The following is a 27,585-nucleotide window of genomic DNA, read 5'->3' on the forward strand; positions in this document are numbered from 1 at the left end:
GCCTCGGTGATTGGCACAGGCATATGCAGCAAAAGTCGCCACGGCATCGTTAGCCTTTCCAAATTTAAACAGAGTGGTTTACCACAAATGTTATAATTTGAGAATTTATTATTATTATTAATATTTATTATTAGGAAATTTAGCTCACTTACCCAATTTGCACCTTATTCGACAATGCAGCAATAAATTCATTACTTCTTACTGATTAACTTCATGTTAATGTTAGTACAGTAGGTAATAACTATTAATTTGTATTTATATTGTAATATATAGCATAACTATTTTCTATCTATTTTGTTTAAACATACCTAAGGGATTGACACACCATTCTTATATGGGTCAAATATACTTTTCCGTGGCGGGTCTGTTTACACGACCAAGTGATTTGAAGTATACAGCGGACTCGAGAAGTTTTGAGTGGTTAAATTTCTTTTGTTTAAAGAAGATTTGGAATTGAGAAAGTTTTTATTATCCTTATTGTGTTTGAAATTTGAATTTCACCTTTTTCATTCCCTGATGCTATATTTTGTTACCACCTGGAGTTTCAACGAAACTCAGAAGTAGCATTTACTGAAATTTTGTTTTACATTGCATATTAATGAACCACGGCAAATTGCACCAGCCTATTGTTTATTAGGAGGCCATTAGAGGCTTGTCAAAGCAACCTTTTAGCACTCTAATAGCTTGCTTTGCGCAACTCAAATTTTATTTATTTATTTTAAGGGTTCACAACATAATAATTTATTTTATAATTTCAACAGAATTTAGAACATGCTTGCAACACTTACTTTTGTTTATTAATTCTACATTTTGTAATTTTGAAGTGAAATCTATTACTGACAATAAATTATTCCAGTTTATTAGGACACGTAATGGTATTTTAATATCAAGCTCAGGTCAATTTATTGTCATTCAGAATTTGAATAATAATTTGAACATGCACAGATCAATTCAGCTTAACGAAGGGCAATCTATATTTTTTAAGGTACTAATTTACTATCCTTCGGACACATTTATTTATTTTTACAGAAGAAACTACTTACCGTAATTAGTTCCTGTAGCATTGTCGAACATCAGGAAGGTGTTTTGTGTGATTTGGGAATGTTTCAGAGCTGAAATTCATGTTGTTCGTTGAAAATTAATTCTCCGACGGAGATAGCGTTTGGCGCGTACATCTGTGTATACCATGAAGTTCGTACACCTTCATACACCATCACCTTCATACACCGTCGTGACGACTATCATGACGTGTCGTGATTGTGTTTTGTTGATATCCAGTGTTTCGAACTGCCTGCGTTTGCGACGAGAGTTAGAACTGTGGATCGAGGGTTTGGAGAATGACGTGTGGTGGGTGTGTTGTAAAGTTTGTGCCGGGTGTGGACAAACCATTGGCGCTAGCCCCACGAACCATTGGTGCGTGGATAGGTTAGTAAGGCCACGCAAAGGTTTCAATAGTTAAAAAGATAGCCCCACGAACCATTGGCGCTAGCCCCACGAACCATTGGCACGTGGATAGGTTAGTAGGGCCACGCAAAGGTTTCAATAGTGAAAAAGATAGCCCCACGAACCATTGGCGCGTGGATAGGTTAGTAGGGCCACGCAAAGGTTTCAATAGTGAAAAAGATAGCCCCACGAACCATTGGCGCTAGCCCCACGAACCATTGGCGCTAGCCCCACGAACCATTGGCACGTGGATAGGTTAGTAGGGCCACGCAAAGGTTTCAATAGTGAAAAAGATAGCCCCACGAACCATTGGCGCTAGCCCCACGAACCATTGGCACGTGGATAGGTTAGTAGGGCCACGTAAAGGTTTCAATAGTGAAAAAGATAGCCCCACAAACCATTGGCGCTAGCCCCACGAACCATTGGCGCTAGCCCCATGAACCATTGGCACGTGGATAGGTTAGTAGGGCCACGCAAAGGTTTCAATAGTGAAAAAGATAGCCCCACGAACCATTGGCGCTAGCCCCACGAACCATTGGCGCTAGCCCCACGAACCATTGGTGCGTGGATAGGTTAGTAGGGCCACGCAAAGGTTTCAATAGTGAAAAAGATAGCCCCACGAACCATTGGCGCTAGCCCCACGAACCATTGGCACGTGGATAGGTTAGTAGGGCCACGCAAAGGTTTCAATAGTGAAAAAGATAGCCCCACGAACCATTGGCGCTAGCCCCACGAACCATTGGCGCGTGGATAGGTTAGTAGGGCCACGCAAAGGTTTCAATAGTGAAAAAGATAGCCCCACGAACCATTGGCGCTAGCCCCACGAACCATTGGCGCTAGCCCCACAAACCATTGGCGCTAGCCCCACGAACCATTGGCGCGTGGATAGGTTAGTAGGGCCACGCAAAGGTTTCAATAGTTAAAAATTGGTTTCGAAAAAAATATTCGTAAATAGATCTGATTAAGTTTGTCGACGGGCATTTCTTGGGTTCCGAAGGTTGAAACACTGGATAACAATTGAAAATCGAGAAAAAACAAGGCCGATGCGTCATTCCTACGCGTTATTATTTACGAAGGTGTCCGCGCCATGTTGTGTGTGAGGCAAACGGAAAGGTAGGAGGAAGAGGTAGTTGTAATGTGAAAAATTGCTCTTACTTTCATCAAAACAACGTCAATACACGTTCAGGAATGTTCCGCGAAGCAGATACGTAAGTTCGAATGTCAAAAATTTGGCAAAAGAGAAGCCGGACCCGCAATTATGTGGGAAGGTGTACTCGCGATATTGTGTCTCAGGCAAGGAAAAACACCTACCAGAAAGACGTTCTGGTAATGTGAAAAATTGCAATTAATTTCATCAAAACAACGTTAATACACCTTCAGGAATGTTCCGCGAAGCAGATACGTAAGTATCAATGTCAAAAATTGACGAAACCAAAAAAATAGAGGTGTCCGAAGGATAGTAAATTTTTACCTTTTTTAATTATCAGGATTTTTCACAGATTATTGTGGATCAACAAATTTTACACACAAGAATTTTAGCTTTCGAACAAGTAAAAATGAAGGAAATTGAATTATTACTTAATATCCCCAAGAATTTATCTGATTTCACTATTCCCCATTGGACTCCGCTTGAACTTGCTTTAAAGCAACTTAATCAATCGATTAGTAAGGGCATCTCATTTCAGGAATTAGTTTTAAACCCTTTGCCCATGTCTATATTAGTTTTTGTTATTTGGAATGTGTTATTAACCGCAACCCTAGGATATTATTTCTTTAAGTATCATCAGCTTGCGAAACAGATTCATTTAGAGCAGCACAGTAATAATTAATAGGTTAAGGCAACACATTAATCATGGACATTAATATTTTAATTACAGTTGGATATTTTATTTAAATTTTTCTTATTTATTTTCAAAGAGTTATGGCAATTATTTTATCTATTTATTTAATTTATTTTATTTTGATGAGACAATTTAATTTGATTTTAAAGAAAAGGCAATGGAAATAAGTTGGTATTGGGTACTTGCATGAACATGAATTATACATTTCCTATCCTTCATTATTTCCTTTCTTTGTCATAATTTTCCCTTTATTCAACCTAACCTGTCTATACGGAACGCCATGGACAAGCAATGCCTACACCATCCATGGGCATTTTTCATGACGGACATCCGCAGGCAGTCTACTATTACCAGGCAGAAAGACTTATTACCATTCTACGAGGGAGACATGCAGACATTTTTAAGTACTATTTCAAGGAGAGACTCGTCACCACCAATTTGAGGGAGACATGCAGACATTTCTAATTAATACTAATACTACACGGAGACTACCTTTTACAGGAAGGATGTAGTCAACCATACATTTCCCAGTATAGTGGACTATACACTATCAACGACACCTAGTGATGGAGCTAGATAAAATATCCCTCCACACTGTTTGCAGTTCAAACAACAACTTTTCCCCATCTCCCAAGTTCTACGGGTAATTTACCACATTTTTTACATTGCCCCAATGCAGTCAAGACGACAAGCAATCCAGAAAGAAGAAGAAGCATAGAAAACATACATTTTACAAACAGCAGTTCCGGTCACAAACAATAATTACAGAATTGTGCTACAGTGTTTCTACACATACACATGCGAGCTCCTATCATGTGTATCTATTTGGTCATCTAACATGCATTATGGGAAACAATACTTTTCCATAGCCCTTATACACATTTTCAGTTTTGTGCCATGCATGAGAACCAGTTTTATATGCATTCAAGTTTACATTATACTACAAGGAAGCGACAAGTGCCAGTGGTGTCAATTGACCAGTGCATCAATTAGTGCATATTTTTTTTTTTTAAGAAGAAGCTTTTACAATGGATATCCAATTGCACATGCAAGCTATAACAAGCATAACTACAGCACTTTCAAACATTGCAGACAGTATGCTTTAGTTTTATGCAAATGTTTTTCCCAAACAGTTAATTGTGTTTCACCAACATGGTACATAGTTAAAAATACAATTGCACATTGGACATTTTCTGATATTTTCAATCAGAGTAGACAGTTGGTAAGATACTGCAAGATTTTTTTTTATTTGTGTGCAGTCATACAAAGGTATTCACCAAGCTATATATATGTATACAGTGTACAGATTAACGTAGAAAAGAAAATTGAACGCTATAGTTATGTTTTACCAGCGACAGTTATCAGTGTAACCAATTATATGCATTGAATATTGTATTATAATACATTGGAATGTGCAACATAGCCGTGCAAGTTCATATATTCAACGATGTTAGGAGTGAACTGGCTACGTAGTTAGCTCAACGTATTACACAGGTTTTAACACAAGACAAACATTGAGATATATATATTGTGTCAATATTTTACATGCCTATTTAGGACGAATGTGACTATTCACATTTTATAGACTTACGTGTGTACCCTTGTCAGGGTTTGGAGCGTATTTACAGGCTCCAATCTTAAGAAACAGTGGGAGCTATGTTTTGTTTTGCGAAGACGCTCCAGCCATTTGCCTCGCTGGCGACACAGAGTAGAAACCGCTTGGCGAGGCATCACAGACTATTGACTAAGCGCTGGCGGATGAGCAATTCTACATAATAAACATTACGTACACACAAATGTGGTACATTAAGAGTTTTATTGCTTAACGACACGAACTTTTGTGATTTCTAGTCTTACAGTACATATTATTGTTTTTTACATCGTATAAACATACGAATTTGTTAGTATTAATGGTATTATTCATTATAAAGTTTAGGGAATGAAAATTTTCTTTCCTTCAGGATGCGGCAAACAACAGAAAGTTATGTTTTGGTGGATTTCTTTTGTATATTTGGTTTTTTAAGAAAATATATGGAATTGGCGAACCTGAGTCATGTCAAGCTTTGCGATTTGACTTTTAAATTTTCAAAGGAGAAAATTTTTCTCCGTCGGGGCGAACGTATCAATCCATAAGATTGTATGTTTATTTTATTAAGTCTCTCTGAACGCTTCATGTTGACCAGGGCATTCACTTGTTTTTCTCAGCTGTCTCAAGCCTCTTAGGCATGTTTACAATGCATTGTGTTGTGCCATGCAAACCTCCTGAGCATTCAGGAACAGGTAACACTTCTGGTTTTAGAGTCAGCGGTTTGCATGGTAGCAATTATGATAATCACACGATTCAGCGATTCGGCATCGAGGAAGAGCTCGATGGCCAGGGAATATAGAGGTGAGACAAGCTGGGAGGTGACTGGACTTTGGGCATTGAGTTGGTAGAGAGAGGTGGTCAGCAAGGCAGGAGGTCGATAGTGGAAGCACACTTTGGTCAGCATAAGAGAGAAGCTTACAGAGGACTTCGCTATTTTCATTCAGCTAAGAGACTTCAGTTAGACAGGTAATTATCCTACACCTAGCCATGATACAGGTTCAACGGTTCACAAAACCCAACGAGTGACCATTGTCTTTTCAGTAGTTTAATTCCTTTGTGTAATTTGTACCTTTCGCATGCCAAGCGATAACTCGTCATGTCAATGACGAGTGGTCTCATCAAGAGGATGAATGATGAGTAGTTTACATCACCCCATCAATTAACTGGTTAACCTGCTAGATACTCTTAAGATCCCACAAACTTTAAGGTTCGTTACGGTATACAGTGGAAGCACCCAGGGTCATCCAAACCGAAGAAATGTCAGGCAACAACATCAGCCAGCAAGATCAAGGTGAACATATTCTTCGATGACCGGGTCTCCTGCTAGTGGAGTACCTTCCAAAAGGACACACCATTAATGCCAACATGTACTGCGAAACACTGTGTCGTCTGCGGACATCAATAAAGCATAAGCAACCGCGCAAACTCAGCACAGACATCATTTTACTGCATGATAATGCTCGTCCCCATGTCGCCATTCAAACACAGGACCTGTTGAATTCCTTCGGTTGGGAAGTGCTAGACCACCTTTCTTACAGTCCTGACTTGAGTCCATGTGATTTCCACATTTTCGGCCCAATGAAGAAACACCTCCGAGGATGCTGCTATGCTTTGGACACAGACCTGCAGGCTGCAGTGACAGAATGGTTTGCCTCACAACCCAAGAACTTCTACCAAGGCATTCATCAGTTGGTACTCAAGTGAGATAGGTGCCTTACCTCATATGGCGAATATGTGTAGTCAATGTCAGTAATTTACTCTGTACATCAAAATGGACCGAGGCCGTGGTAGCTCAGTTAGAACATCTGACTACCATGCGAGAGACCCAGATTTGAATCCAGCAGGGGAGAACCAGGATTTTTACCACCGGTTCAAGTGGCTCCGGCACCCATCCAACGTCTTATAAAGTGGGTACCTGGAGGAAACTCTGGGGGCTAAAAGCAGCCAGGGGCATGGTGCTGATCATATCACCTCCACTTTCGGCCGTGTGAGGCCCTAACTTTACACCCCCTATACACCTTCATGGCATCATGCAAAGCACAAGGGAGCACTTTACCTTTTTTACATCGAAATGGACCTTTTCATTTGATGGCACCTTATACAATGTTTAAATATGATCAAATACATTATATAATAATTTGGAAAAATTGAATTCTACTTACCACTTTCCCTGCTACAGGGTCATAAAATCTTTCCAGGAGTTGAATGCATGTAGATTTTCCACAACCACTGGGACCTACTAATGCAACAGTCTGACCTTTATGTACTTTCAAATCAAGTCCGTTCAGAATTTGAATTGTTGGTCGAGTTGGGTAGAAGAAATCCACATTTGAATATGTCACATTTCCATAAGCAATCTATGAAAGGAAATTTATGTTGTATGAAACATTTTTCATTCATACTTTTGCAAAAATGAATATTTCCCAAATATATATATATATATATATATATATATCCAAAGAATTGATATGCATTTATGTGAGGTTCAAACAAAATTCCAGAAACATATTTTTCTGGTTTAATATTTTCTCAGTTTTCCACAAAATATAGTGTTTGAAAATGACAGAAACGTAAATTTTGTACTACATAACATCATGAGCAAGCATTAATATAATTCTATCCATATTCGATAATAATAAAAAACAACACTTATGGTGCAATAAGTATAATTTTTATTTGGGTGTATTTAAAAATTGAAACGTGCAGATGTGAATTTAATAAGCCCTTCTGCTTTGAAATTCTGAATATTAAACAATTTTTATTTTAATAATACGTATTCATCATACTCACCCAATTTGACCCCTGTTTACTACGTTGTGGGTCATAAATCTGTGGCTTACGATCAAGTAAATTGAAGATTTTAGCAGCTGCAACCATTGCCTTGTTAAAATTAGGAGCAAATGCCATAGCATTACCAATAGAAACAGTACCCATTATCAAAGCTTGAGAGACCCTGTGGAAATGAAAATACACGTACAGACTAAGGATGTAATGCATCATTCATGTGAAACTTAAATTTATAAATTAGTGGTACATGTTCTCAAAATTTGATATTCTTTACTCTGAATAATGACGTGAGAGTACAAAAATCAAAATTCTTAGCCATTCTATTATGTAGCCAAAAGTCACCAGACACCCATTGCTGTTGGTTCCGAAGGCACCAGTCATGTTATTTTGTGTTTACTCCCTTTGCTGTTATTACAGCATTTACCCATTGGGGTAGGCTCACCACTAAGTTCTGGTAAACTACTGGTGGAATTATGTTTCCATTCTTCTTGTAGTATGGTGAATAGTTGACGTCTGTTCATTGGTCTAGTGGGTTTGGCAAGCAACCAACTCTCCAGCTCATCCCAAAGATTTTCAGTTGGGTTCAAGTTGGGGCTTTTGGCAGGCCAGTTAAGAAATTCCACTTGATTTTCTTTCAAACCACGATGCAATTGACCTTGCTGTGTGGGCAGGAACATTATCATGTGGATACAGAAAAAGGGCCTATTTCAAACTGTTGCTATAGTGTGGTAAGCATGCTGATTAAAACTAAGGGCCCAAGTCCAAATTAGGAAAGACAGGCTCAGACCATTACTCTGCCACCACCAAATTTCACTGTTAACACAACACACACTCGCAAAAGCTGCTCGACAGGCATCTCCCAGGTCCCCACACATCCATCCAACTGCCAGATCATGTATCATGACTCATCACTCCATAAGACCTTTTTCCACTGCTCCATAGTGCAATGACAGTGTTTTTTGCACCATTCCAAACGACGTCAGGCATTGATGAGTGTGGTCAATGTCTTCCCAGCAGCAGCATGAAGCAAAATGACCAGGAAAACCAAGTTCTATCATGTCCCAATGGATAATTCTCTCGCTGGCCTGTGTACGTAAATCCTCCACGTTTGTTGATAAGGCTGTATGACGATTGGTTTGTACAACTCTCTTCAGAGATCACCAGGTCCCAATCAGTTAGTGTCTTGGGTGTAGTAGAGCGAAGGTTAGGTTCAGTGCTTCTATGATGTTTCCACGTGCTAATGACATTGCTAACGATGGACTGAGGCACATTTAATTGCTGAGAAATCTCTGTGATGGAATGCCTGGATTTATGGGTTCCAACTATCATTAGTCACGTGTGTTGATGTTATACTGGACAACTTCACTTAGAGCAGAGGGGTGTCCTGTGACTGTGTGTGTTAAATAGAGACAGAAAAAGAGAACGAGTGTGTGTGTGTGTGTATGTGTGTTTATTTGGTCTGTGTGAATTCACACTTGGAATCTGAAAGTTTGAACTAATCAATATTTGATAAAATAAATGTCATTACTTATATGTGGTTTAACAGGTTCTTTCCAAAAACTGACATTTAGGGCCTGTTGCCAGATCTTTCCCCCAGGTTGTCCAAAGAAATCACATTAAAAGTATAAAAGCAGAATAAAACTGTTGGAACAGAATTCAGGAAGCACCTGAAACATTCAATTTGTCATTAAGTTTGTGTCCGGAGATTTTAGCAATGAAAATGTCTGTAAATATGGAGAAGCAAAAATTTGTTGCTGCATTATGACAAACCATTCTTGAAGGAAGAAAAGAGATGGTGATTGTTCAAACCAAGTGACTGATCTCGCTTGGTGCATCTTTTTTAACTCCCATACATGAAAAAATAACTTTTAATAAAGAGGAAGGATTTATTTATATAGAGAAAGTAAAATAAATGAAAACTCACTTAAAGCTATAAGTTGTATTCCAAAACTATTTCCAGCACTAGCAAAATATTTTGGGTATTTGCGAAGAATAGAAAATCATATCCGTTTGCAGAATATCAAATAAATTGTTCTTGAAATAAATTCACCAGTTTTTCTAATGTTTAATTTTAGCAATAACACTTTACCACTTACTTGAAAACATTTGCATAATCAAGTCCCTCATATTCTATAAGCTGTCCACCATAAAACATGCATGCTGCATATGCAAAGAACATGACAGATCTTGATATTCCAAAAACAATGCCTCGAACATGGACATTTCTCTTGGCCTTCTGATGTGTAGGTGTCATTTCATCTACATACTGAATGTGGAAGGTTCTTTCCCTGTTAAGACTAGCTACGGTTCGTATATTTCCAACAGCTTCTACAGCAATCTGCAAACAATACCATATAGTTAGAAAGAAAGCAACTGAAAATTTTTAAAGTAATTCTTGAAGCTTTCCTAGTGGCGAATGATGAAAACGTTCTCTCGGGATATCAACCAGGTGATTTCTGGATAGGCTTCTGAGCTTTCGAGAGCTAACGTCACTCTCATCTTCAGGGATTGAAGTGCAGAGAAAAGTTGGGGTATGGTTTTATGTATTTGATGTTGGAGGGGTATGGTGCAGGTGGCGGGCCAATCAGGTGCCATCTCTACGACATCAGCGCTTCCAGTCGACTATCGCTAAGCAGGCTGGGTCCAGTTTTACTCCTGTGTCCCTGTTCAGGTTTTCCTTTTCCGCATGGATGGCTATTGCTGCTTTGATGATTCTGTCCCAGTAATTGGATGACTTATTGATGATCTTGGTGGTTGTGAAGTCGATTCTATGGCCCTCTTGGATGGAATGTTCTGCTAACCCAGATTTTCTGGGTGAAAATTCTTTATGTAGCTGGAATGTTCTTTACATCGTTGTTCAATTGTCCTCCTGTTTGCCCGATGTAGGCTTTACTGCAGGTACAGACGATACTGTAAACCCCGGGTGTCTTCTGTCCTAGGTTGTCTTTAGGGTTTCGAAGTCTGATTCTGACTTTCTGTGGTGGTTTGTGGATCGTGTTAATGTTGTGCTTTGCAAGAATGTGGCTGATGACTGTGGAGAGGTTTCCAGTGTATGGGATGATGGTTATCTTCTTCTTTTCTTGGTTGTCTGGAGGTTCTTGGTTTGTTTGTTGATTGTTCTTGTTGTGCATTGGAAAAAGGAAACCTGAACAGGGACACAGGACTAGAACTGGACCCAGCCTGGTTAGCGATAGTCGACTGGAAGCGCTGACGTCGTAGAGACGGCACCTGATTGGCCTGCCACCTTCACCGTACCCCTCCAACATCAAATACATAAAACCGTACCCCAACTTTTCTCTGCACTTCAATCCCTGAAGATGAGAGTGACGTTAGCTCAGAAGCCTATCCCAAAATCACCTGGCTGATATCCCGAGAGAACTTCTTCATGAAAAATTTTAATTTTAAATCAGCAGCAGTGATTGTGCCAGAAAAAAATAATGGGGAGGCAAGTGGACAAGGGAAGGGGGATATTTTCTGTTTCAGCAGTCATATCAGTGTAAAGTCGCTGACAGTTTTAGGTTGTAATAATCCCATTGAAAGTCAATGGCATTCTTACAACCCAGAATTGTCCGTGACTGTACATCTAAATAACATAGAAAAAACATATTTGGGCTGAAAGAGCATTTAATTATATCCTTTTTGTTGTTTGTTAGGGTAAAAGAGGAGGGTGGCTTCCCCTCTGGCCCCATTAGTGATCAGCAGTTTAAATTCCAATGTACACTAATCATTCACATTCTACAAAATTTAGCTTATTCAATTCTGCATTAATCTATGCAATCCAAATTTATTTTCGAGGATGCCTTCTATTTTATATCATCGTGAGAACAAACAGAATGCCATTTTTTTTAGTTCTGCAAACAACCTCTCTCTTTGAAATTCTATAAAGAAAAGATGGGTGGTCTGATTGTGTTGAAATTTTAATATGGTGCAGATAGAATGGTGTCCTACACAATTCTTAATTTTCAGAATATTTTGATCAACCAAAAGAATATTCTTATCAATTTTGTGAAACAACTTTTTCTTGGTATTGGGTAGTCCTACAAATACAATATTGGTCTTGTTTTGAAGCTCTTTGCATGTGTTTTTAAAATCTGTCATCATTGTCAAATTCACATTGTGGAAACAATTATATCCAACATTTTTATTCAACAGAGTAAAGATGTGTGTTCATGGCGACACCACCACCCTGACTTGCAGTGACAGCCTGCTGTCTCCACACTTCTACGGACATATATGATGACGTAGTGGTAACATCGTCACCCAGTGGAGACACATTGCACAGTGGTTCGGATCCCACTTTAATCTGTAGATACAGTCTCGATTAGCCTATCTGTGCATAATGTGGACTTAAAACAACAATAATTTAGCAACCAATATTCTACCAACTGATATAAAATTGTAATGATTAATTCACTTCCTTAATGTATGTACTCAAGTGACTGGTATGATTTAGTTTATTTTACTTTGCTTTTGCCACTTTTGGCTAATTGTGAAGTGACTGGTAGAATGTTACTGAAAGAAAAGAAATTCGGTATATAAATATTTACAAAACAACATGTTATGTGCCTTCAATGGAAATTGAACCTTGAACATTTGCTTACAAGGCAACAATATTAGCACTATGCCATTGGGAAGGTTATTGAATAAAATAAAGGAACTTAAATGATAATTATACTTACTTTAGTTGCCTTCTCAAGTGCATCTTTATCACTTAAACTCTGTCCACGAATAATCTTAGTTTGAAAATATGTTGTTACCAGAATTACAGGTGCAAAAGCCAGTGTCAGAAGACCTAATTTCCATTCGTAATACATTGCCAAACCTATACCTAATGCTAAAGTTCCTGCTGATTGAACAATTGTTCCTATACGACTGCCAGTTGCCTAAAAATAGGGAAAAGAAAAGAAGTAAATTAGAAAATGCAGAATATGCCCTTGTTATTACAAAAAATGATAATTGATACATTTTTACATCAAGAATACGAGTAATTAATCGTTTACTAATATAACTTCTTTATTATATTTTAGTAAGGAATGACAAATTAATATACGAGGAGGTACCCAAAAAAACTCGGAATCCTAATGTTGCGCGGATTACCAATGTAGTTACGGCTTGTGCCGCTAGGTGTCATTAGTATGGGATATCTTGCATCAATCTGCAAGTTGGCATTACTCTGTGCTGAGCAGTTCGTTCGTAGTGTTGCATTGTTTATGGTGTTGCAGCAAGAGTTTGGCGATTTTTGAGTGATTGTTGAGATGGAAGACCCACAAGGAGCAAAGGACCTGTGTTAAATTTTGTTTCTTGTTGGGAAAAACGGCTGCCGAGACCGTTGTTATGCTTTGCCAAGCTTTTAATGAAGCTGCTTTGGGAAAGACACAAGTCTACAAGTGGTTTTCCCGATTCCAAGATGGCGGCATGTCAACTGAAGACTTGCCAAGGCCTGGCCATCCTTCGACAGGCAGAAATGAAGAAAACATTGGAAAAGTTCGAGATGCCATTAATGAAGATCGTCGAAAGACCATCGAGCAAATTTCTGAAGAAGTGGAGTTGTCCTGGAGTACCTGCCAGCGCATTTTAACTGACGGTTTGAAGATGAGACGGGTGTCTGCTAAATTTGTGCCTCGCTTGCTGTCAGAGGAGGAGAGAAAGAATCGAATGAATGTTTGTCGCGACTTGAAGTTTGAACTGCACAAGGACCCAAATTTTCTCAAACAAATTGTGACTAGGGATGAGTCCTGGTGCTATGGGTACGATCCTGAATCAAAACAAGCATCCAGCCAGTGGAAGACTCTAAATTCACCACATCCCAAGAAAGCACGTCAAGTTCGATCCAATGTGAAAACAATGTTGATTTGTTTCTTTGATGTGAATGGGATTGTCCACAGGGAATTTCTTCCCCAAGGACAAACAGTGAACCAGCAATTTTACCTGAATGTCTTGAGAAGATTGTGTGAAACTGTGCGACGGAAACATCCAGAACTGTGGAGAAGTGGAATGTGGTTACTGCACCATGACAACGCCCCAGCCCACATGGCCATGTCAGTGCGAGAGTTCTTGGCAAAGAACAACATGGTGCTTGTGCCCCATCCCCCGTACTCACCCGATTTAGCACCCTGTTACTTTTTTTTGTTCCCGCGGATGAAGAGGAATGTGAAAGGGAAGCGATTCCATGATGTCAATGAGGTCAAAGACATTACTGACAAAAACCTTGAAGAGTATTGCGCCAGAGGAGTTTTGAAATTGTATTCAACAGTGGGAAAAACGTTGGGACAATTGCATTAAAGCACATGGGCAATACTTTGAAGGTGACTAGAGTAGACATGCTTACCTGAATGTACCTACAACATGTACATGTACGGTCAAAATAAAACAAGGTGACAAAATTCTGTTTTTTTTAGTACCTCCTCGTATATATATTATATCCATAGTGCAATACATGCAGCATGGAAAATAAATATCCCACTCGACCACTAAAGGTTAAACCTTCAAATGCTCGTTGGTCCCATTTGAGACTAGTGCCTGTAACTCCCATATGCTGGCTGGTCCTGAGAAACCATCATCAAATGACTACTGGTTTCCATAGAGTATTGATGTTTGATTTATTCTGGGTGGAAAACAGCTATGGCTTCCATGCCATACTGACTTGCCAAATGAATATATTTAGACAAAAAATAAATTTTTCTTCCTCTTCTACGATTTTTCGGAGGGAGTTTAAAAATATTTCACTTCCCACAAGAGCATGGTCTTTCTTGAAAAACAAAATCATCTTCTACTGTATCTGATAAGTACTTCCTTCTATGTTTTCTTCTTCCATTACTGCACATTTGAAAAGCTCATGCATGCAAACCTCCTGTCGAGAGCAGGTTTGCTAAATGTTCTCACATAAGTACAAAAACAATTACATTTAAATTCAAATAATTTTTCTTACCCCTTGTATGCTAGCAGCATCCCCAGATAGCCTAGCTGTGAGAGATCCCACACTGTTATTTTTATTGTCAAACCAACCAATCTCCTGTTTTATCATGGCAGAAAATGTTAATGTTCTGAGCCTCATTGTAAGCCTTTCTCCTGCGATGGCAAACATGAATAACTGGAAAGAAAATGAATGTTCAGTGCTGCTGAAGAAATGAGAAAATGAGAACTATTCCAAAAATCCAAATCTGATGTGCTGTAAAAGAAAACATGAACAAATGAAAATATTTTGTGATATTCTCCATGCCTAGACTCCTTCTTATCATAATGCCTTTTGGAGTACAGACATTTGTCATATCGTTGATGAGTTTCTGTATTCTTTCATATAAGAAATTAGCCACTTGGGAGTTAGTCATGGAAACCACTTATGAGCGCTTAATTAATTTGTGTTGAAATGTGGATTTACCAGATATAAATGCATGTAGAAGAAAATATGAAAATTACTGGAAGCAAAGTCTAGGCTGCAGGGTGAATGGTCAAGTACTTCCCAATGAAATTGCTGTAGCAAAGTGGGGTGGGGGTATGTGTTGTTGTGAAATTGATTGACATTTGATGCTGCTAATCCATCCTTTCCTCCCCTTTAGATCTGTTCGTCCAGCACAAAACTCCCTACAAATTTGTCACTTATGAATTATGGTCCAACACAAATGAAGAGCTCATTCAGGAATGCAATTTGGTTGTAATGTTTCCTTTCGCATGCAAATAAAAAAATCACGAATTTCACACTGATAGGATCCTCTGTTGCTGCACACACATTTACACTTTCATGACTCGCAAAGAATCAGCAGAATGGCAAGTCACACCATGTCAGCTGAGCCATCTGACCAGTTTGCTACATATACTTACACCTTTTTAGACATTTATTTCCAAATGGTTCTCATACTTATCTACAAATAATAATGGCATACATGCCTGAACCTTGTTGAAAGTTTTATTTTGTAGAAAAATTATAGTGTATGACATTTGAACATTTCCTTTTGTTGTAATTTGAACCAACTGAATCACTGCCTACTTTTTGTGTTTTAATTTGAACTCTGTGGTGGAAGGATCATTTGAGAATCAAGGTCTGCCATGTGCTTTTTTGTTGAATGGCTCCTGGTCATTGGATCTAGTTTCATTCATGTTGACTTCTGTCTTCTGAGACTTTCTAATCTGCTATTACTTCTTTTTAGGTAACTCCCCAATTTTACTCATGATATTGGGTCAACATTACATGCACATAACATTTTATGTTTATATTTATGTCATTTAATTATACTGCGAAAGACAGCATACAAGCCTAATACAGCAATTTAATGTACACAAGCTAAGGACAACAGATACCATGGTCATCCACAGGGTGGGGCAAAGAAGGGGGGAGCAATTGACCCACCCTGGATTTTTGAAATGAGATAATTTTTATAGGCTATTCTGCTGACAGAAGTTTATTTTCAAAATCAACATTTCAATTAATGGCTAATTTTTCATGCAATATTCACACATAACATTGATTACTTGTAATGTAATTTTCGATGTAATCCTTTATTTGATAAACTGTTTGTCTACTACCATAGGCACTTTTATTTCACGGACCTCCAGATAATTAGAGGTCTGTGTTTATTTTGACTGTACCACTCTGTGTCTCTCTCTTGTATTCCTTAATTTTGCTAGTGTGTTTTCAAGCTAATCTGTGTAAGCACATGAAATCAGCCGCTGGTGCTGCAAATATGTTGTCAATAATCTATGTCTAGAATTTGCTGCCCAAACCACTGTTGGTAGCAGCAAATAAGCCTCGCCTCACCTCTCTCCCTCCCCCTTCTCTCCCTCCCTCCCTCTGGCTTTCCTTTTCCATCCACTGCTACTGGCTTTTCTCTCTTTTTGTGTGAAATTTTGAAGTGCTTTATTTAATGAGGCACAGAAACCAAAATCAATTTCTGTATGTGCTGATGACAACATAGATATTCCTGCCATGAAGCAGCTGATCACAGGAATTAGATGTGTGAACTCATCCAACATTTGAGAAGAATTTCTTAGTTTCATGACACTACAGGGACTAAATGCAAAAGCAATTGCAACCGACATTTGTTGAAGTCAGGAATTATATATGTGTCAATAATTTGTAGTTCCTGTGCATAAAATTAATACAAAATGTTTCAAACTCCATGTTGGTGTTTTAGCACTGTAGAGCAGTTTTGTTTAATGTGTACTTTTGTCATATTTAATTTTTTAATATAATAGTTTTTCCCTGTCAATGCTACCCAGATATCTAATCTTATAATCCATTCATTTATATCTTGTTATGCAATCTACAGAAATAATAGTTCAGCTTTACATGAAGTATTATGTGCATGTGAATATGAAGGTGTGTATGTGTGTGTGTGCGTTCGTGTTCACAAATGTCAGTGCATATGGATCTTTCCTCCCTCCAAATTACAATAGCACACACTAAAACATGTTACATTAATTATATGCACTGTTTACTGTCTATTGTTTATACAATGTGATATAATAGAAGCAACCGAGTAATTCATTCTAAGTGACTAATGTTTAGTGTATAATGTAATCTTAGATAGTAAATATGGAATGTCTAGTTGTGCATGTATTAATTTACAAATACATTTGTATTCATAAGATTTTCTCCTTCCTAACAGATTCTTAGTATCTAATTTATCTAATATATTATAATAATCATGATAGATTCTGTAAAATCCAAATTTGTAATACAAGCAATGAAGAATGTTAACCATGTTTTGAAAAACTAGAGTGCCTAGGGCAATCAAATTTGAGAGTCAAGCTCAATTTTTTTGTATGAATGAACTATCATACTGAAGTTCATATGAATGAACTTGATTACATGACAAAACATTATTAGTAAGATTCATGCTGCATCTGCTTTCCTTAATTCAGTTATGTTGCATTTTGCAAAGTGTTTTTAATTGCATACTTGATCAGTTCTTATTCCCAAATAAATTCCTCAGAAAGGGACAGCACACATTGAGATCTCCTGAAAGGTAGCAATAAAATAGTGTCCATATACCTGCACAATCATGAATCAACATGATGTAGCGGGAAATGCAATCAATGCATGTGTACAAGGTCAACATAATGTTTTATATAGCTGTACAGAATGTTGAATATAACAGAAAAAGTGTGAACCAAATTTTAATGAGTGGCAAATTATTTGTAAATTGTACACACCTGTAGAAATATTGCAGCTCCAGCAATAATACCAATAACTACAAATATTATTGCATAGAAATTAGTATCTTCGCGAACTTTAGCTTCATCGGAACCAATATTTTGTAAGACCTAAAAGAATAAAAAATCTTTATAAAGTACATATTTATTTTTTGACAATATTTCTGTTATTAATAGGAAAACATGGTATTACTTCATTCAAGTTACTCTAAAAATAATGTCAACAGAAGATGCATATAAAACAAAAGGCTTAGGCTTCTGAAGATTCGTTTTTATGCATAGGTTAGTAGCTTACAAGAGAGTGTAGATGTGCTTCTACATGATGTAGAAAATTGCAGTGAAACTTTAAAAAAGAGTATAAATTTTCCATGAATCACAGAGTTCAAGCAGCAATTGTGCACTAATAGTGGTGAATGTGTACAGTTTTGCACAAACTGTTAAAATTTTAAGAGAATAAAACAGTTATGCAGAAATTTTAGTGCAAAATGCAGACTCAAACATAACTTGAACCTGGTTCACCATGCCATTGCTCTAAGAACTGAGTAACCTTTTGACTTATATGGTAATTGTGTCAACTGGTGATACCACAACAGTAGACCAATGGATTAACTTTGCAATTAATAATGAACAAAATATAACTTATCTGTAAATAATCAGGTAGATATCTACTTTATATGTCTGAATAAGTTGCATGGCTATGCCAGCTTGTTTCAGGTAAATTCTTCAAATATCATGCTTAAGTTTCAAATGGGACAACATGCTTCAGACACAACGATTCATCTCATTGTAATTTTAGAGATTTATTTCAGTTTCTTGTCGAGTTTTAAAAATCATCTTGGTCTCGTCTCGAAATACTAAATATGACATGCATTGATGGGAGAATTTCAATCCATCCTTTCATTATCTTGCAGAAAATTGAACTATATTGTTTTAATTAATTTAGAGATGCACTTAGTGACACATTATAGACTCTAAAAGGTGGGGTAGTATGTCGACCCTCACAATTGATATTTTAATTATTCGAAGTTAAAATAGAGTTGGCTATGTAGGATTATAGGAATAACTGCAAATAATTTATCTGATAAAATTATATAGCATTAACAATATACACATTTATGTACACAATGAGGAAAATATGAATTCTGCTGATAATGACAGAATATGAAGAGTTTTTAGTTTTGAAAGTTTCATAGGTCGTATAAATCCCACAATTACTTCTTTTGTAATGGTTGAAACAAAGAGAGAAAAGTTTGACAAAAATGACCTGAAAAGTAAACTTTTACTATTCAATAGTTATTTTCTGTGGTCTCATGGAAGTGTGAATACACTCTTTACCATTCTTGGTGTCTGTTATGTATGAATTGTCTCTGAATTGAAAAGAGAAATTGCATTTGATTTTGTATGTTATCAGTAGTTGCTGCATATTAACAAAGCATAACAAGTTTTCAGCATCAAAGCATCACATTAAAAACTGCAGGGACAGTCATTAATTTCTCTAATCTTCCACCACAATCGTGTAGAAGAATGTCCGAATGACCATATCTCTAAATTTGTCAGAATTAGTCATGAAGATATTTAGTTGTTCATTTTTTAACATTCAACACTTAGATGACTTGATAAAATAATTTTTAATATTTTAACATTTTCCCTGATTTCCTACTCAGCTTCTTCATTTGACTTGTTCCAAACTTTATTTTCTGAAACTTCTTATTGTTTAGTTTGAATAAAATGTATCTAATACTTTGTAGTGGAAGTGCAGTTTCTGAAAATGCCATTTGAAAATTTTAATGCGAAGGTCAGTTTTATACTCTTCTGAAGCAGATTTATATCTTATCTTCCAACCAGTTACTTCCTTAGAAATGTATACCCCCCTCTCCTCCCATCATTACACAAGGGGAATTAGGCTGCAGCTTCATTTGCTTGAACTAAATTTACTTTATTCTATCATTTTGTACACATTTTACATAGTTTTCACCTCCTTTAAAAAGCTTTCCAAGAGTACAGGTTAAGTGAACTAAATTTTACCACAGTGTATATTACAATAGGCTTACTGTCGTTTGAATTATTTGGAAAAGAAGATATGTTTGTATGTAAACTAGATTCTTTGCATTACAACTCAGAACAATGGATTTAGAGGTATTCTACCCCTCAAAAATTTTGAGGGTACATTGTCCTGCACAACTAGATACTGATAATTAAACATTGTAACAATTTAAAGTTGTTTAGAATATTTATAAATGTTAATATATAAGTATTCCATTGGGACTATACCATTCCAATCTATTAGAAATATTCATTTCTTTGCATATGAGAGAATCAGTATATTGAATTTGCTGTCATTGAATCACATCCATATTTCCACACAACATTTGAGCAAAATAAATGTAAATGTAAATAAATGTAAATTACAAAACAAAAAAAAAAAAGATCCCATTCTCGCCACCAGGGTAAAAAATGGTGCTGTAAGCAGTCAAAACTTGGTATGGTTACAGGAAAAACACTATAAATCACAGAAAACAATACTCTTTGTAATAAAATATCGCTACAATTTCACTATTCGAATTACATGAACATTACTAAAGGAAAAAGCAACAAGCATCACCAACAACAACCAGAGAGCTCACACAATGGTTAGGCAATGTCACCGACTTTGACGTCAGAGTTACGTAAAATTCCATGTTTTGACTGCTTACAGCGCCATTTTTTACCCTGGTGGCGAGAATTGGAACTTTTTTTTTTTGCATAATTCGCGAGCGCATTGCTTCATTAGCATATCTATGAAGTTTCAGACTGCTACTCTCATTACAGCCCATGCTGTACCACTCTGAACACCGTCACTTTAATTATAACCACCTGGTATTTAGATTCTGCAAAAGTGCCATTTATCATTTTGTGCACTTCATGGGATACTGGAAATCAGTAACGTGACCAGGATTTTCGAAAAGGGGGGGGGGGTTACGTACACTTTTTTTGGCAGTCAGCTCTCATTTTGCCATCTTTTCCTACATTTGACTTTTTTTTTTAAGGAATACTGGGCCAAAGGGAGGTTATGACCCCCACCAACCCCCTCTTGGGCACACCACCCCTGGAAATATATCTACCAAGATTGGTGCTTAAATTCGAAGCAATACCTTCCAATACTGATATATTAGTATTAGTTGAGCTGTACTGAGAATATAGCTTTGATCTAGTTGTAATTTATTTTACATTTTATGACTGAATAGCAAAAATATCAATACTTACCCCTAAAATATCACCAAATATAACAGCAAATGCTGGTGTGCTGCAACCCATTAATAAAGCTGAAATTACGCCTACTAGAATATAGACCCGTTCTGGTTTGTTGTATGATAAAATACGCATCATAGATACAGATTTTTCATCCTCAGATGAGTCATTAGCAAGCTGAAGAAATAAATGTGAAAATGTATTAGAGACGTTCCACTTCAAGTGCAGATTTCATGCTCTGTTTGTGAGTTATTATGACCAGTTACATATTATTTAAAATTTGGGAAGAGATACATCAGTATTTACTTACAAGAGATAGACAGACAAGAAAATACCAAATAGCAATGCAAATAAAATTTCAAATATATTACATGTAATATTTAATATAATAGTTTATTATTAACTAAAATAAAATGAAGTAATAAATATTATTTATGTTTTTTTACTATCGAGGATCTATCAGGTGAAAGTTTTTTATTATTTTGGGCCCCTCCCTTGAAACTTTTCTGGATCAGCTGCTGAATCTGACCTATCCCTGGTATAATGACATTTCAGTATATGAGCAGCCAGCTCCCGTGCCAGAGTGGTTAGAACATCATGCTACGAAGAGAGGGGTCCCGGGTTCGAATCCTGGCTTGGGCATGGATGTTTGTGAGTGTCACTTCGTCAATTTCATCATATCATCACTCATCCTCATATTTGCAAATTAGCCAAAAGTGGCACAAGAAGCAAAGTAAAATAAAGCAAGTCACTCAATCAATCAGGTTATGAGCTAAACTGTCTGTGGCTTTTCTTTCCACAACTCTTCTATTCTGTTAGTATCCCTACAAATATTTAAGAAAAATTCACATCTTTCTTTAACACATTTTGGAAAATATCTAGTTCCACTTTCTAAGGCAAAACCCATCACATTGTACTTATGTCCATTAACTAAGGAAGTGATTACATCACTAAAAAGAAAACAACTAAAAATGACCATATCTTGTTATAACACAAGAACAGAAGAAGACTTAGCATTCCACTTCTTTTCAAATTAATTATGTATTTTTAATTATCTTTTTAAAGTTTGTATCTCAAATTAGCTGTGCAAATCATAACAATAACAAGAACTTTACCTTGTCATTCTCTGTTAAAGCTGTGCGTGCTACATCATCATCTTCTGAAAATGCAGATTGGTCACTTGTTATACTGGTGACACTCATCATCTGTTGTAATTTTGGACGAACTTCACCACTACCTGTGATAAAAAATTATCATACTAAAAATTATCAATTCATGAAAGAAGAATACAACTTTTAGTAAACCAGAGGGATAAGCTAATGTTATAAGGAGACAGATATTGCATTGAGAAGTGCATTGGCATCAGCACAGGACTGGTAATGTGGCAATTCTGTCAAATGCCAGATTTGATCAAAAAATTGGTCTACCTTAAGCTCATTCTACAAAATTTTTAAAAAAATATTAGGGTTTTTCTACAGCTACAGAGTGCCTCAAATAAACAATAAAAATTAAGAAAAATATAAAAAATTGTTAAACAAAATGAGAATAAGATTATAGACCATCCTTGGCTGAACCTGGCACAACAAGAAAGTAAATTGAAGGGTTCAGGTGTAAAACATGGTAAGTGACAAAATGCAGGTTTCGAGATATTGAAAGTTGATGTTTCAAAATAATCAGATTTACAAATTAAAATAAATATCTAAATTATTTACAGCAAATATGATTCACTTGTATGTTTACTATCATACAAACATGATATTTCATCCGAACTATTTTTTTTGGTGGTGCTACATGCAATTTGTTTGAGGGTTATTCAAGGAATTGTAGTTACCATGCTTTACATGCAACGATATTAACAAAATGAGTGATCAGATACCACTTTATAAAAGCTAACTTGTGATGTCATTTCAAAAATAATATTTTGACATTAGCTTTTTGCAGCAACCATAACAATTTGTAACACAAAAATGAAAGCCTTTAATAATAATAATTTTATTCAATAAACAATAACCAGAGCTACTCGTAACAAGTTTTTGCTTTCCTATGTCTATGACTGAAATTAACACCATTAGAAAAGTAGATTTCATTGTTTTATTACATTAGTATTTAAAGAAATAAGTTCTGCATGCTTGTGATTAAAAATAACTTCCTTATATCTATATAGAGATCAATATTTGTAAAAAAATGTTTATATATGAGAGGTTTTTCAGCTTCACATATCTACATCACGTGCACAGAGGCTCTATTTATTACCTCAGCATGCCAAGCAGAATGTGATTCACAAGCTTCTTGATACAAAGATGTGTTACGTAAGCAAATTGCATACAATGCCAATATTAGTGTTTTGTGATTCAATAAGCAATTTATACATAAAATAGGGATAGCCTCATTTTTTGAAAAATTGAAAATCTGAAAATAATTTTTTCAAAAATGAAAAGTGGAAATACGAAAAATTTTCGAAAACAATTTTTTTTTCGAAAAAAGTAATTTTTCAGAAAATGATTTTTTTTTTGAAAACGTAATTGTTTTCGATAAACGAAATTCTTTTTGAAAAACGTAAGACGATTTTTTTTCGGAAGGATTTTCTTTTTAGAGAAACGAAAAAATTTGATAAACGAAAAACTATTCTTTTTTCGAAAAAACAAAAAAATTAATTTTCGAAAATCGAAAAACATTTTTTTTGAAAGGCCATCCCTAGTTTAAAAAACTATCTTTAAGATAGCAATTACTGTCCTCGTGGTGGAGTGGTTATGAAATCGCGATACGGTGCCAGGGGGTCCGGGTTTGAATCCCAGCCTGGGCATGAATGTTTTTTAGTGCTTATTCATCAATTTCATCATATCATCACTCATCTCCATCTTTGCAAATAAGCCAAATGTGACACAAGACACAAAGTAAAATAAAGCAAATCAATGAAGACACAATTATGACCTTGTAACTTTCTGTTGTATTTTTCTTTAACTTGACATGTTTGTAAAGAATGATTTCAAATGTACATAGGGCTTAAGTTTTTAATAGTTTTCACTGATATTTAGCTCTTATGGATTAAAATAGTGACTACAGTTATTTATATCTAGTATAAGAAAAGTATGTGCATCTCTACTAGATCGCAGTTCACATCCAGGTACAAGAGTAAAATTTAATTCGGAACTGCCATTATGAACACTGCCGCATGTAAACAATGGTATCTACAGCAGATACCACGTTTTACATGAAATAGATTATACGTGGCCATGCATAGTTTTATTCACATTTTTGATTGGCAACCTCTTCATTCTCCTCATTCTTAGTCGGTGGTACATATTCCGGGTCATTATGGGATTCATATACACTTTCTAACTCGTTCTCACCCTTGTTGTTGCCTTAATACTCGTGAACTTTCTGAGATACGTTGCAATTCAGGAACAGCCGTTTTGCCGCCATCTTTGCTACTTACCATACTTTACATGAAACAACTGGTAGATACAATAACTTTCAACACGTCTAGCTGTGTCATGTGTTGACGAAACAAAACACTTCAAGTACAATTCGACTCCATTTATGATGGACTACACGATGCACATTGTAACTCCAAAATGACCAAAATGTCACTTACCATGTTTTACACCCGAGCCCTTCAATTCATGTATTTCAAATGCTACTGAGAAAGGTCTTTGAAATTTGAAAGCAGAATTTAAAAAAAATTATAATCCATTTGATAAGGCTTTTAAATATCTGAATAATTGGTTGGCAATAATCAAAATATAAATGAGAGAAATTATTAATTTACATGTTTTCCATAATTTTTAGATGACCATTATGCATGTGTACATGAAAAGGATATGATGTATAGGAAACATAAATCTCTATAGAAGCACTGACATCAGAAACAAAGGAAACAAACTAGTCATATTCCCCACTATCGATGATCATATATTATATATATGTATGTCTAGAATAGTAAGAATGAGCATTAATGTACCTTTTGCCCTCTAGCTGACAAAAGCAGACAGATATACAAGAAATATATGATACAGATGTAAACTTACTGCCTACAATGGTCTCATCCTCAGCTCTCACTTGTGCTGTAACCAGATCATAATAATGCCCTTGCAATTTCATCAGCTCATTGTGTGTGCCTTGTTCTGTAACCTTTCCTCCATTTAGCACTACAATTTTATCAGCTCCTCGAATAGTAGATAGTCTGTGAGCCACAATGATTGTCGTTCTTCCCTTACTGGCCTACAAAATGTAAAAAGCAGAATGTATATTGATATATTTGACAAAATAACACATTTTTGTAATGTTTAAAAAGCAATAATGATTTATTTTAATCTATTGGGATAGATCAATATGAAATACAGGCTGATTATAAAGTCTCGATCCATTTTTGTGAAACAATAGAACAAAACCTTTATCATTCTGCTGAATATGTTTATTGGCATGTAATTTAGTTTAGTTCATTTCAATGTGACCACCCTGCATTTCAAAATTGCTGCCAGCATTCCTCTGTTGCATTGGTCGCATTCTGCAGCATAGCGGAAGTAATCATTGAAGTCATATCCCTAATGTTATTCTTGATGTCCTGAAGGTTATTAACTTTAGTTGCACACACCTTGGATTTAATAACAAGAAAAAAAGCAACAAAAAACAATTGTGTTAGGACTGGTGAATGTGAATTCATACTTCCAATTTTGGTGTTTTTATTATTTTACATCACATTTCTGCTACTTTTGGCTAATCACAACATTGAGAATGGTTAACGATTAGATAAAATTGATGAACGAACACACATTCTCAGACCAGGACTTGAATGTGGAAACTTCAACACGGAGATCAAAAGTTGACTTCTTAATGTGCTCAACCTCCGAGCACCCCATATTTGTTTTGACACTCTACCAAGAACTTTGAAGAACTTTACTAAGTAGTCATGGATGGCAAACCCAAAATGTGGAGATACTCCAACATGTTGAAAACATAATACAGAATATAAAACAACAGTTTCAGCAACCTCTGGCAGATCAAAGCACATTGCCTCGCAAGGTGCATAGTCTTCATCTTCCAACTTATGAAGGACTTGTGCTCTCCATGGTAGAGTGGTTAGCACAGGGGTCCCAACTTCGAATCCCAGCCTGGGGTGAGTGTCCTTTCATCAATTTTATCATATCATCACTCATTCTCATCTTCACGATTAGCCAATAGTGACAGAAAAGGAAAGTAAAGTAAACCAAATCAATCAATCAATGAAGGACTTGCAAATGCTCATTCTTCCAATATGAAACTTTCCACATGGTGGTACTCACTAGGGATGTTGTTTCAATAATCACTCCAATTTTAAAATGTATTTTGTGCAACAAAGGAATGCTAATAGCAGTGTTTTGGAATGCACGGTCTTCACACTGAAGTGAACTGAACTAAACTACATTGTAATGAACATATTCAACAGGATGATAAAAATTTTGTTCTGTTGTTATGTTTTTTGCAAAAATGTATTTCGACTTTATGCATAACACCCTGTATTTACTGATACTAGTAGAGGACTTATATAAAGTGGTAAAATTTCATTAAATATCTGGATATTTCATTCAGCTCCTATAAGTAATGCATATAACTGTATTTTCTGGTGGGATTTGCCTTCGAGAAACAAACTTCATATTTAGAAGTTAATTTTACAAAAACAGGGCTCACGAATTGTACCTTCATATTCATAAGAACATTAACAAAAGATACAATTGCACACTTAGTTGTAGATTATTATTTGTAGAAATATTGGTTCAGTAAAAAATATTAACAACTTACAGATATGGATAATTTACCAAAATTGGCTGATACCTGTTGCAAATGTACAGCTACTTTTGTAAGAAGTTATTGATGCCTTATTGACAAACAACAACACATTTTATGGCATTAGATTACATTCTGAAGTGTTAAAAATGAACACATGTAAATGTGTAAGACACTTTTTTTTTTTTACCTTGTCAAGAGCATTCTGGACTTTAGCTTCACTGCTGGTGTCTAAAGCTGATGTAGCTTCATCAAGAAGCAAGATGGCAGGTTTTCTGACCAAGGCCCGTGCAATAGCAATTCTCTGCTTTTGCCCTCCAGACAGCTGAGCACCACGTTCGCCCACAAGTGTTTCATATCCCTAATGGAATGTGAAAAATAATTAAATTAATTCTCCTGCAACTAGTTGAAGAACAAATAAGATTATAGAAAACTTAAATGTGGTTATCACTTATACTGTACACTAGTACTAAATAGACAGGTTTGTAGTAAATAAATAACAAAAATATCAGTTCAAATTTAGAACATAAAAATGTACTTTTGGCTATTATGCTGAATAATATCTCAAATTTGAATAGGAAACTTTATGCATATTACACAATTTCAATAAAAATTTAATTAAACTATAATCCTCACATTCTGTAGTCCATAAGAAGGTATGAAATATCACAAAGTTTCTAAAGAACTACATTTTTTATCCTACATGTTGCCACAGAATTAACAGCTCTGAAATTTTGCATAACTCAAAAGAATAATCAAGGCTCAGGAAAATATTTTTGTACAAAA

General features: G+C 36.1%; 1 protein-coding gene across 3 annotated transcripts in view; it reads right to left on the reverse strand.

The window, feature by feature from the left end:
• The window catches only part of LOC145986419 (ATP-dependent translocase ABCB1-like), a 101,336-nt gene that overhangs the window by 5,381 nt on the left and 68,370 nt on the right, over nucleotides 1–27,585 (reverse strand). For all 3 annotated transcript variants that reach the window (XM_083120411.1, XM_083120410.1, XM_083120413.1), the window contains exons 13-22: nucleotides 26,990–27,160; nucleotides 25,065–25,257; nucleotides 22,152–22,273; nucleotides 21,052–21,213; nucleotides 17,809–17,919; nucleotides 14,588–14,749; nucleotides 12,339–12,542; nucleotides 9,756–9,997; nucleotides 7,663–7,825; nucleotides 7,035–7,229 (exon numbers count right to left, since the gene is read on the reverse strand). In XM_083120411.1, coding sequence (XP_082976537.1) covers nucleotides 7,035–7,229; nucleotides 7,663–7,825; nucleotides 9,756–9,997; nucleotides 12,339–12,542; nucleotides 14,588–14,749; nucleotides 17,809–17,919; nucleotides 21,052–21,213; nucleotides 22,152–22,273; nucleotides 25,065–25,257; nucleotides 26,990–27,160 — 1,725 coding nt within the window. The remainder of the gene's footprint in view (nucleotides 1–7,034; nucleotides 7,230–7,662; nucleotides 7,826–9,755; nucleotides 9,998–12,338; nucleotides 12,543–14,587; nucleotides 14,750–17,808; nucleotides 17,920–21,051; nucleotides 21,214–22,151; nucleotides 22,274–25,064; nucleotides 25,258–26,989; nucleotides 27,161–27,585) is intronic.

The sequence above is a fragment of the Lepisma saccharinum genome, chromosome 4 (genome assembly GCF_977018435.1).
Source record: "Lepisma saccharinum chromosome 4, izLepSacc3.1, whole genome shotgun sequence".
NCBI lineage: Eukaryota > Metazoa > Arthropoda > Insecta > Zygentoma > Lepismatidae > Lepisma > Lepisma saccharinum.